The sequence below is a fragment of the Condylura cristata genome, unplaced genomic scaffold, assembly GCF_000260355.1.
Source record: "Condylura cristata isolate star-nosed mole 26May11 unplaced genomic scaffold, ConCri1.0 scaffold00004, whole genome shotgun sequence".
Lineage (NCBI taxonomy): Eukaryota > Metazoa > Chordata > Mammalia > Eulipotyphla > Talpidae > Condylura > Condylura cristata.
Window position 1 is genome coordinate 3,385,026 of NW_004567105.1, and position 12,370 is coordinate 3,397,395.

General features: G+C 57.4%; 1 protein-coding gene across 1 annotated transcript in view; it reads right to left on the reverse strand.

Annotated features, from left to right (window-relative positions):
- Window positions 1-10,697: 10,697 nt before the first annotated feature.
- Window positions 10,698-12,370, reverse strand: part of GRAP2 (GRB2-related adaptor protein 2) — a 17,769-nt gene continuing 16,096 nt past the window's right edge. The window contains exons 6-7 of the mRNA XM_004675642.1: window positions 11,411-11,533; window positions 10,698-10,877 (exon numbers count right to left, since the gene is read on the reverse strand). Of these exons, the coding sequence (XP_004675699.1) occupies window positions 10,698-10,877; window positions 11,411-11,533 (303 nt within the window). The remainder of the gene's footprint in view (window positions 10,878-11,410; window positions 11,534-12,370) is intronic.

Sequence of the window (12,370 nt, forward strand, 5' to 3'; positions counted from 1 at the left end):
CTCTTCAGGGCTGGAAGGTTCTGAAAGGCGGCCCCCCACACGCCCCCCACTCCGGGGCTTCTCACTCCTATGTACAAGGCTTGAATTCTCCACCTGGGGGCCACAGGCTGTCGAGAGGGGCTGGAGAAAGCTCCTTGCTCTGGCTGCGTGCCCTGCCTCCGCGTGTGTGGCGGTAAGGAAGGGTCAGGAGTGGCCAAGACTTAGGACTGGGCTCTGGAGGCAGAATCCAGGTAACAAGGGGGAGACGGGCCAGCGTCGCTGAGACGGGGTCCACTTGTCTTCTGGGGTCGCAGGGCCGCTTAGGACATCTGGGCATGGAGGCAGTTGTTCTGTGCCATGGGCAGCCTGCCGCAGGGCTCCGGCCTGATGGCAGCCTTCACCCTGGGAGCTGGCCGGACAGCACCCGGTGTTAGAAAACTCGGGCAGCAGGAATCTGGGTTCCGGAAGGGGGCGGCGGGAACAAGGCAGGCAGGGGAAGGGCCGTGCTGAACTGTCCCCATCTGGGCCTGGACAGGATCCAGGTTGCCAAGGAGGGAAGAGGGTGGGGCCGGTCTCAGAAAGGGGCAGGTTCAAGGAGCGGACCCCAGGCCTCCCACAGAGCCCCGCCCTGCAGAGTCAGGCCTCGCCCCAGCCACTGGGGAGTGCCGGGCCTGGGACTGCTCGGTAGAGCCTGAACCGGGGTGTCTGGAGACCCACACCTCTAAGGCGGCTTCCTGGAGAGGTCTAGGTTCAGAAAGGGATCTCGGGAACCCCAGGGTTAGTGACAGGATTCCAGAAACTCAATTTCTGCCAACAGAAGGGAGACTCCCCCACTTCAATTTGACTTATTGGAGAAGCTTGTTCGTTTATCAGTTTTATTTTAAGACACTTCAGTTCCTTCCTTCTCCGGCGCCCATCGTTTTCACCTGACAGGGGTCAGAGGATCTGTGTTTGTTTAACTTAGGCCATCCACACTCACCCCGCGGCTCGGAGCACAGAGACGGACCCGTCCTCCATTTTACTGAGCCGCAGCGAGGTGAAGAGACCGCCCTGCAGGGCGGTAGTCCAGGAGAGAGTGAGGACAGAGTCAGGCTTGGGGCCCCCCCAGCACTCTTCCCCTGCACCCTCAACTTAGCTGGACGCGCCATGGTAACCAAGCCTCCTCCGGCGTGGGAAGCCAGGCTGCGTGGCAGTTACCTAGCAACTCCCGGTAACCAGGTCAGAACCCGCGGTGGGGGAGGCGCCGCGCCTGCCCACCCTGGGAGTCAGACTGTGGAAATGGGGCGCCCACATCAGAGCGTGGCCGCAAACATCCTTGGATAGAGCCAGGCCCGGAAGCCTCTGTGTGGGGTCAGCGAGTCGCTGGGGCCATGGCGCCCACGCAGGTTGCTGGGGTCTGGGACCCACCCACCGCCTGGGACCCACCCACCACCCGGCCCCCTCCAAGGGACACAGGGTCTCACAGGACCGGTCCAGGGTCATTGACGAGGTGGCTCAATCTGTATGTGGGAATCCATGGAGGAGGCCTGGTGGAAGGGGGCGGTGAACCTGTGTGTCCCCAGATAGGTCTTCCAGATTAGGGGTGGAAATTTAGGGTGCTATGCACTTCCTGCAATCTTGTTCCACTTGGCTATCTCAAGAAATGCTTGCGGAATGACCTAGTCATAAAAACGTGAGTCATCTTCCACCATTCCTGCAGGTTGGGTCCTGACAGCCATTGCCCACCGCCCCCCGACTCTGACTGGCTTCTCCCTGTGGGCAGATCCTGGGTCCTGCTTCCTGTAGGCCCCTGCCCACTGGTCTAAGCCACGCACGGTGGCTCGGGAATGGTGGCTCAGGAAGAGCGCGCGATACAGTCATTGCCGGTGGAATCTAAGGGGTGCAGCTGAAGGTCTTCTGGGAGAGGCTTTTCTCACTAATTAAAATCGGGCAGAAACGCACCTCCTCGTCATCAGACATCACCAGTCTGTCGTGACGTGCGGGATGTCGGGAACGGCGGTAGCCACTGAGAAGGACACTGGAGGGTGGCGGCGTGAGCCGTTAGTGTAGCAACAGGGAGCCACCCGCCTCTGCCCTCCAGGAGGGGGTGGAACCAGACCCTTGTTACACCGGTCAGGGGCCCATATTCATGCAGGCCAGCATCTCCTAACTCTCTTGCCTCCATACCTCACCTTCATTAGTCTAAGGAGCGCGCTCTAGGTGTCTGGACAGGCTTGATACTAACGGAAAAGGTCCCGGAGGAGACAAATGCCCCTTGACTATGGCAAAGGGGGTCCTGGCCCTTTATCTCCCGGGTCAGACCTGACGTTGGACCTGCAGGTACCTGCTCAGCTTCTTGCATTTTGCAGGTCTGAATACATTCTTCCTGAAGAACCTGCAGATTTATATTCCTGGTGCCCAGCAGTCCTTCATTCACGTGCTCGTTCACGGAGGGTGCACTGGAGCCGGCCTGCCCTGCTCATGACACCGTCTATGCACCCCGCCTCTCCGCCCGGGGCCAGTGGGGTCACATCGGTTGCTGATAGTGGCCATGGAGGGAGACATTTTTTTTTTTTTTAGTAGACAGTTTTTTATTTTTTAAAGATTTTTTTTTTAAAGATTTATTTATTTATTTGTGCATACAGAACTGGGGTACAGGCCAGAGGCTCAGGGGCGGTGAGAGGCTTCACCAGAGACAGAGTGGGGAGCAGAACAGGCAGATCTACGAAGTACACTGCTGAGGGAAGCAGCGGGCAGGTCAGGAGAGGTCTGCCGCGCCATGTGGTCTCCTCCGGGGCAGGCGGCAGGCGGGAATCGAACTCATGCGGAAGTGGCTTCAGATTCTCAGTGCTGTGCTTTAACCCGCTGCGCCACCAGGGAGGGCCTATTTTTTAAAGATTTTTAAAAAATTTATCTATGTGGCCCTCCCTGGTGGCGCAGCGGGTTAAAGCACAGCACTAAAGAAGTCAAAGCTACTTCCGCATGAGTTCGATCCCAGCCTGCCCCAGAGGTGACCACATGGCGTGGCAGACCTCTCCTGACCCGCCCGCTGCTCCCCTCAGCAGTGTACTTCGTCGATCTGCCTGTTCTGCTCCCCGCTCTGTCTCTGGTGAATCCTCTCACCCTCCGCATCTCTGGCCTGTGCCCAGTTCTGTATGAATAAATAAATCTTTAAAAAAAAAAATTTATCTATGCATAAACGAAACTGGGATGTAGGTCAGAGGTGCGGGACATCAGAGACAGAGTGGGGAGCAGAATAGGATGATGGACTGAAATCCACTGCTGAGGGGAGCAGCCGGGAGATAGGAGGGGTCTGCTGCGCCCTGTGGGTCACTCCCTAGCCGGGGATCAAATCCATGCTGTAGTGGCTGCTGATAGCTTCACAGCACCGGGACTTTAATCCCTGCGCCACCAGGGAGAGCCCCTAGTAGAGATTTTTTTTTTAAGATTTATTTATTTATTCATATAGAACTGGGGTACAGGCCAGAGATGTGGAGGGTGAGAGGATTCACCAGAGACAGAGTGGGGAGCAGAACAGGCAGATCGACTGCTGAGGGGAGCAATGGGCGGGTCAGGAGAGGTCTGCCACACCATGTGGTCACCTCCGGGGCAGGCGGGAATCGAACTCATGAGGAAGTGGCTTTTAGATTCTCAGTGTGGTGCTTTAACCCGCTGTGCCACCAGGGAGGGCCAGTAGAGAATTTTTTAAAGCAATTTTTTGTTTACAGAAACGTGACTGTCCCTCACACCCTGCCCTCATGCGTGCCCAAAAGCTCCCATTATCAATATCCCCCACCAGAATGGAACATTGGTTACAGCTGATGAATTTCCACTGACACACCAATATCACCCCAAGTCCACAGCTTTCATTAGGGCTTCCTCTTGCTCTTGACCTTCTATGGGTTTTGACAAAATGTCTAAGGACATGTAGCCACCATTATAGTGTCACAGGGGAGACTTTCGCTGCCTTAAAAGTCCTCTGTTCCGTGATCCATCTCCCCACTCCCTTCTTACTGCAACCTTTAACCTTGTCACTGTCTTCAATGTTTTGCCTTTTCTAAAATGTCCTATGATCTTTTTATATTGCCTTCTTTCACTTGTCATACGTAGTTAATGGTCCTTCATGTCTCCTCTTGACTTGAGAGCTCATTTCTTTTAAGTGTCAAGTAATATGCCTGAATGTGCCACAGTTATCTGTTCACCTGCAAGGACACCTTGGTGGCTTCCACGTTTGGGGCAATTATGAATAAAGCTGCTATAAACAATTACATGTGGGTTTTCATGTAGACATAACTTTTCAGATCCTTTGGGTAAATGTCAAGGAGCACAATTGCTGGATTGTATATTAAAACCACGTTTAGTTTTGTAAGAAGTTGCCACGCAAGTGGTCTTACAGAGTGACTTGACTGCTTTGCATGCCCGCCAGCAACAAAGGGGAGTTCCTGTTGCTCCATCTCTCTCATCAGCATTTGCTGTTATCAGTATCTTGGACCTTGGATTTTCCAATAGATGTGTGGTGGTAGCTCACTGTTTCAACTTGCATTTCCCTAATGACATACAAAGTTGAACATCTTTTCCTATGGTTAACTTCCCATCTTCTTCAATGAGGTGTCTGTTCAGACCTTTCCCCATTAATCACATGGTTGTTTATGTAATTGAGTTTTTTTTTAAAAGATTTATTTATTTATTCATACAGAACCGGGGTATAGGACAGAGATGCAGAGGGTGAGAGGCTTCCCCAGAGACAGAGCGGGGAGCAGAACAGGCAGATGGACGAAGTACACTGCTGAGGGGAGCAGCGGGGCCACCAGGGAGGGCCTCTAATTGAGTTTTAAGAATTCTCCGCGCATGTGGATAACAGTCCTTTATCAGATTTGTCTTTTGCAGATATTGTCTCCCATTCTGTGGCTGTGCTCTCACCCTTTTACCACGTTAGGGTTATTTACACTGTGTAAATCATAATCGATAAACATGACAGAGAGCCAGTAATCAAACCTTACAACACACCAATGTATTTGTCCACCATGTATTGGGTAAACTGTTGGCTCAAAAATGTGCCGTTTCACGGGGGCCGGGTCAGTGAGTCACAGCTGCCTACGTGTTCCGAGTGAGGGGATACAAGCAGCACAGGAAGCCACAGGGACATAAAGGAAGGACACCCACTCGGCCCAGAGGTTGGGCGAATTTCTGGTGGCGAGCTTGAGCCCAGAACAAATATTTATCTCCAGGTGACTAGCAGCTGACTGGACCCACACTGCCGGGTGGGGTACCCCAGTGACTGTCATTCCCTCACACAGGCCACGTTTCATGTCTTCTGTAGCTGCGTGTATCTAGAGCCACTGCATCAGACAGAGCAGACACCAAGCTGCTCGTCATTGTCTCAAAGTGCCCTCGGACAGTCTGGGCCGGATGAAAGGGGGAGAAAGGCATCAGGGCTAAGCAGCAGAGTGGGCAGACACAGAGGTCTGAGACAGGTGACTCATTCTGGGGACCGTGGGCGACGGGAGAGGGAGTGTGTGGGAGGGCAGAGAGGGGTGCAGGCTGAACAACAGCAATCACAGGATGGCCACACATCCTTAGAGTGAAGCTGGGGGGTTTAGACTCTGGGGAGCCCCTGAGGGATTTTGCACTGGTGTCTGATGTCATCAGCTTTGCATGTTAATAAGATTTCTCTGGCTGCCTGTGGTGGTAGCTGGATTAGAGGGTGCTAGCCAGGAGGTGGGAGGAGACCGGTTCTGAGACTTGCAGTTGCCTGAAGAGAGAGCTAGGAGGTGAGATAGAGATGGCCCGTGGCGGCCCAGACACTGGGAGGTGAAGCAACATGCCGGCTGGCTGTCTGGGCCCTGGGAGACACTTTGTAAATATCTGTCGATTTATTACTGGATGATAGCTGAGTCCAGGCTGACCCTTGGGGGCACCCCGGCACCCCAGGTGCCATCCATTGCCCAAATGCCGAGATATGCGGGGTTTCTTCTCAGTGGAAGAAGAAATGGCAGTTGGGAGGAGGAGAGAAACGGAGGGGAGACGGCTTCCTGGCCAGGCTGATGGACAGAGGTTCTGGTGAGCAGGGAACTAGCTTGTGGAAGACCAGGCTGGCCCTGGCCCCAAGCAGTGCCCCTGTGAGTCAAGGCCGCGAGGATGGGGCTCTGCCATTGTCTACCCCCTCACCCTGTGGACCAGCAGGGCAGATTTGGTTTCCTGAAGGATCAGAGCATTTAGGTGCGACACACAGGGAGGACACCCGCAGAGAATGCTGGGGGGCAGCGCCTCTCTCTCTCCCCCCCTCAGAAGTGACTGGAGGAGATACTGAAGACAGGTGGCCAAGCGCTGCCGTGATGAGCATCGGTGCATTTACCCCCTTGCTGGTATCCCCAGGTCTGTAAGTTCTGGGATACGGTGATGACGGGGAAGACGAGGCAGGTGTCCCTTGTTCATTTTTTTTTTTTTTAAGATTTATTTATTTGTACATACAGAACTGGGGTACAGGCCAGAGGCTCAGGGGCGGCGAGAGGCTTCACCAGAGACAGAGTGGGGAGCAGAACAGGCAGGTGGATGAAGTACACTGCTGAGGGGAGCAGCGGGCGGGCCAGGAGAGGTCTGCTGTGCCATGTGGGTCACCTCTGGGGCAGGCGGGAATCAAACTCATGCGGAAGTGGCTTTAGCTTCTCAGTGCTGTGCTTTAACCCGCTGCGCCCCCAGGGAGGGCCGTCCCTTGTTCATTTTTAAGCAAGTGTGTAGTGAGCCTCTGGGTGCCCTGAGCAGTGCTGGTTGCTGGGTATGTGCTACAAAGCCAAGATCACCCCCCGCCCCAGGGAGCCCCCCAACGGCCAAACCAGGAAAGGCGTGGTGGTGGGGCACAACATGACCCAGTGGGAAGCACTCTTAGATTAGGGGCCAGGAAGGACTATTCAAGAAAGTGGCATTTAAGATGAGACCTGGAGCTGTGTGGGGCTAGCTAGGTGAAAGTGGGGGAGGGGGGTGCATTCCAGGCAGCAGGTGTGAAGGATTTGGGGACACATCCTTGGTGGATGGAGGCTGAGAAGTCGGTGGGGGAAGCAGTGGAAGAGGTTGTGGGGGGGGGAGGGGCCAAACCCAGGTGCTCTCCAGGGCTTTGGATGGGAAACCATGAGCGTGGGAAGGGGGTGATGTGATGGGATTCGTGCTTTAAGGGAGATGGCCGGGGTGTGCGTGGAGAAGGGACCGGAGCTCAGAGCACTCAGGGAGCAGAGTAGAAGCTGCAGGAACTGCGAGATGGTATAGTCATGGCTGTGGTGATGGAGACGAGAGGAGGAAACCGACAAGTCTTTAAAAGAAGACCTGGGCCTCCCTGGTGGCGCAAGGGATTATGTCTCAGCACTGTGAAGCTGTCGGCAGCCACACAGCACGAGTTCCATCCCCGGCCGGCCAGGGAGTGACCCCCAGGGCGCAGCGGACCTCTCCTGCCTCCCCGCTGCTCCCCTCGGCAGTGTGTTTTGGCCCATCTGCCTGTTCTGCTCCCCACGCTGTCTCCCACCAGCCCCACACCTCTGGCCCGTACCCCAGTTCTTCTATGCAAAAACAAACAAATAAATAATAGATGGGAGAGAACACATCTTTGCCATGCCTCGCCTTGGGTCACAGGCTGAAAGGCCAACTGTGTGCAAGGTGAACACGTATTCCAGCCGGGTTCCTCTGTCCCCAGGTGGCCCGTTTTGCTTTGGGTTAGCCGAGACCCAGGGAGGTCTCCGGCCAGCCCCCCACCGTGTTTCCTGAGAGCCAGCACAGTGTTTTCTGTAATCTCTACTGCTGTTCAACGCAATTACAAAGAGGAAACTCTGTTTTCATCCAAAAGCTTCTCACCGTAATGTTTTTGAATCTTGAATGCAGTAGACAGGCCAACGTCCTGCGTGCCCCGGGCTGCCAGACGGGACTGATGCACCAGTACAGACTCACGTCTGCTTGTCCCGCAGCCAAGCAATGGAGTCATTTGCGACGAAGGAAAATGCCTCAATGTCCCCAGAAAATTGGATTTGAAAATCCATTCCGGTTTCTGCAGCCGTTGTGCTGACTGCCAGGTTTCGGCCCTCGCTCAGAGGGGGCCAGTGGCCCCCGCAGCGCCACCTCTCGGCTTGGTAGACACGTGGGAGCGACCAGAGCCTGCATTTTTAGCACACTCCCAGGCAGCTGGCAGTCGCTCCCCTGAGCAGGCCGCCTGAGAGCACCTGAGGCCACTGAGAAGTGGGTGGGCAGTGGCAGTGCCAGCTGTTTGCGATGCAGCGAGTCTCAGCAAGAGGCTAGGAGACAGCAGCTGGCCCAACAGGAACTGGCCTTTCTCTGGAAGTCCCTCGCTCCCAGGTCACGCAGCCGGTTCCCTGCACTGGCCGCAGGGCGTGGCTGTTTGCCTGGCTATTGGGAGAGGCCGGCTCCAGGGCTGGCCCACAGGGGAGGCATCTCGCCCTGGGCTCCCCAGGCCGCACCAGAGACCCAGGGGTTAGCCGGCCAGCGTGGACGGCTGGGGCCTGAGTGCAGGCTCCGCCACTCCCTTCTGAAGCGAGCCACGCCCGCGCACAGGGCCGAGGGCGTCTCAGCACCGCCACCAAAGACTCACCCACTCTGGCCCCAGCTGGGACAGAACAGCCAGGCCTGGGGTTTCTGCCCCCACGCGCGGCCGGCCGTCCAGACCAGCACCCCGCCCCCAAGCATGTGAGGCACGGACACTGGACACTGGACACTGACACTGGACGCCGCTCGGCAAAACAAGGGCGCTGCTTTTATTGCTGCTTTCCCGAGAAGTGTTTCGAGGTACAAAATCAAGGCCGAACCGAATTGCTTCTGTCTTGACTGGGGCTGGTCCTTCCACACAACCAGACAAATGGATGAGGTTTGTGGGCTGTTGGGAGCGTATAGATTGTAAATACTGTAAAATCAAACATCACTTTTGGCTTGTGTTTACTGTAACATGTTCACGTTCCGTAGCACCAGAATAGCTTATTAGGGCGCCCCCCCCACCTTTATCCTCCCCGCCCCTCCCCCCTTGTGGTATCTGCCCCCCACCCCCACTGTTCATTTCTCTGCTCTGATTCTTCCTCCCCCACCCGCCCGGGCCTCCTTCCTGCCCTGTCTGCACAGGCTCCTCACCCCAATGTCCCCCTCGCCACCCCACTTCCCCTCTTGTCCCCGCCCCCTCCCTGTCGCTCTCGGGCTGCTCTCGGGCTCCTCTCGGGCTCCTCACAGGCTCCTCACAGGCCTCCGCCACCTTCTGCCCTTTCATTCCCCAAGGACCGCTGCTGCTCCTCCTCCACGCTCACACCCCTGCCGCTCGGCTATTTTCTCTTCCCTCCAGAGCCCCTACTTTCTCCACGTTCCTGTAAAGGCGACGCGGGCATCAGAGAAACGTGGGATTCGGGGTTAGAGGGACACAGGCTATGTCGCCCTGACAGCTGCTTCCGACTCAGGACCTCTTTCGTCTTCTGTCACCTTGCGTAGCGGCCGTCCCTCCTCAGAGCAGGGGGATCAAGCGCCAGCCCCTTCCACAGCGCCCCAGCACTTTCTTCCATGTCTGAGCAAATACACATGCACGCACCCCCCCGACAACACACACACACACTCCCCGCAGCCCCCCAGTGCTTCCAGACTTCCCCAAGCACCAGCTGCCTTCTCCCGGGCCAGGCTGCACACCCCCAATTCTATTCTGCAGTAAGAAAAAAAGGGAAACCGGGGGGTCCCTTCCCCAGGGGCGGCTCCTGGGAGAGGTGTTGGCACATGTCCAACGGCACAAGGACCGAGAGCTTGTGCAAAGCCAGCTCCCGTGGGGCCGAGCTCGGCCAGGCCCGCCAGCCAGAAGCAAGGCCGACAGCTGCACTCTTCGGAGGCGGCTTCCCTCCGGGCCACCGGCAAGGCGTCTTCAGAAACACAGACCAAGAGGGAAACCAAGTTGAGCCCCGAACAGACCACCTAGTCACCACAAAAAAGAGGGCTCTGAAGTCCAGCCATGCTGCAAGCGCTTCCCTGAGTCGTGCGTGGATCTGCCTTCTTGGTAGTCAGGGAGACGGAGGTGTCACCCCAGTAAGCCTCTGGGAAAAACCCTCCGTTTTCAGCACTCGGCGCCTCGCAGTGTCTCGGCTTGTCCGTGTCAGCCACAGGAAGGGGGTAGCTGAGGAACGCGAGTTTGCTGGAGACGGGGGTCTGGGCTGAGCAGAGACCAGAAGGCCAGCCTTGCCCAGGCCTGGACACCCGCCGCCCAGGTCCTTCGCACGCCGCCTGCTCCCAGCTCAGATCCGCGTGGCTGCGTCTTGCTTCTCCATCCGGAGAATAGGCAGGAAGTGACCCCGAAAGCCCTCAGGCTGTGCGGGGTGTGCCGTGAGCCAGAACGTGCCCCACCAAGTCCGACCCCGCCCTGGTGTTCTGTGTCCGGCGCTGGGAGCGGATGGCTTGGCTGCCCTCAGTGAAAATCCCCAGACAGGAGGAAGTGATGTCACCGCCGGGACCGGATGAATTTCAGTTTCATTTCCCTGCCCGCCCCCCGACTTCCCCACACCCGCTGAGGGCAATAGAAAAAGCAGTACGAACGTCATTCTCACCCGAGCCGCTTCCATACCGGCCAGTTACCCCACCAAGTTGCAATAAATTAGTCTCCTACACATGCTCACGCAGGTCTGCTTGTCTACACCCGTGCTCGTGTCTGTGCAGACCCAGCTCTTCACCCCGGTCCCGTCCCTGGCAGACAGCTTCGGACAACGGCCTCTGACCCCCGGAGGGTGTCATCGGCTCAGCGGGGCCACGTAGTTGGCAGGGAAGAGGCCCAGCTTGTCGCGCAGGCGGCCGGCCCACCAGGACGGGTGGGAGCTGTCCAGGACCTCCACCACCTCTCCGCAGCGGAGCTCCAGCTCGTCGTCCTCCAGGGCCTCGAAGTCGTACAGCGCCCGGGCCCACCGCACTCGCTGTGGGGGCAACGCGGAGGGCCTGCTGAGCGGGGTCTGGCCTGGGACCCCGCCACCCCCAGAGCCCCGCCCCGAGCACAGGCGTCAGGGACTCAGCCGTCACTGCAGGCACCAGGCTTTTACCCACAGGCGCTTCTCCAGACCCACGGGCATCGCTGGGCCTGGCTCTCCCTGTGCCACGCGGGGGTTTTTCATTCTCTGCCAGTGCTGACACAATGGCGGGTCCCCAAGTGCCCACCCTCGGCCAGCACAGCCAGTCAAACCCATCTCACCCACCCTCAGCCCACAAACGTCCTGCTGGAACCAGAACGAGGAAGATGGGGCCTGGGCGGGGCCGGGCGGCCAGAGTGAGAACAAGAGTGGCTGGCGCCAGGCGGGGTCTGCTCCAGCTGGGCTGCCCCTCCCCTCACTCCCGGGTCCCTCACCTCCTCCTGAGCGCCTCGCCTGGGGCCGGGAACCTCTCTCCCGGAGAACAGACTGTTCTCTGACCGGCCCAGCACAGCTGCCCCTGAGCACAGATGGGATTCACCTACCCCGGCCACCTGGAGCTGCACTGGGTCCGTGTGTCGCCGGTGCATGAGGGCGGCGTTCATCTCGCTGGGCACGCCCGTGGCACAGTGGCTGTCGTTTATGTCAAGGCTGCCTCCACGGCGGTCCTGGAACAGGCATGAGGAGCTTCATGACCCTGCCACACCCTCAGAGGCTCCTGGGCCTGGCGTCGAGGCCAGGGCGAGCCAGGGGCTCCCTAAACTCCAGATGATGGCGAGGGGGAGGGACGACAAAGGAATCACAGGTGTGCAAGGTCAGGCTGACGGCAGGTGTCACTGATCTCAGTCGGAATATTTACCTACTGGATGCACTGTACGAGTGCTGCCTGTGGGAGATGGAGCTGAAAGGAAAGGCCCAGTCTGCCTGGTCATACAGAGCTGAGCGATCAGTGGGCAGAGGAGACGGTCCATGTCAGCCCGAGGAATCTGAGGGCTGCATAGAGGGGGTGATGCTTGAACACCAGCTTAAAGGCAGAGTGGGAGTGGTCAGGAAAAGGCCCTGGAGGCAGAGGGAATAGCAAGCTCAAGCACAAAGGTGAGGAAAGTGCCATGGACCACCTAGGTAACTTGAGGCGGGGAGATTGCTGCACAGCCTGCTGCATGGGGAGGTGGGGAGGCAGATGTGGGCATCTCACAAAAGACTTGTCCGCCCTGCTAAGGAATTTAGGAGTGATGTTATCTGGCTGTATTGTCCATCTCACTAAGCTGCACAAAACCCCGTCTGGAACAACACAGGGGATAAATAAATAAATAAGCCAGGCTCTGCTGCCTGTTTATCCGCGCGCGCGCGCGCGCGCGTGTGTGTGTGTGTGTGTGTGTGTGTGTGTGTGTGTGTGTGTGTGTGTATCTGGACAGCTGGATCGGTTCAGGGGCTGGAATGGATTTGGAATTGTACTGATAGGAAAATAAAGCGCTTGCTCCTGAGGCCTCAGAGAGGCTGTGAGC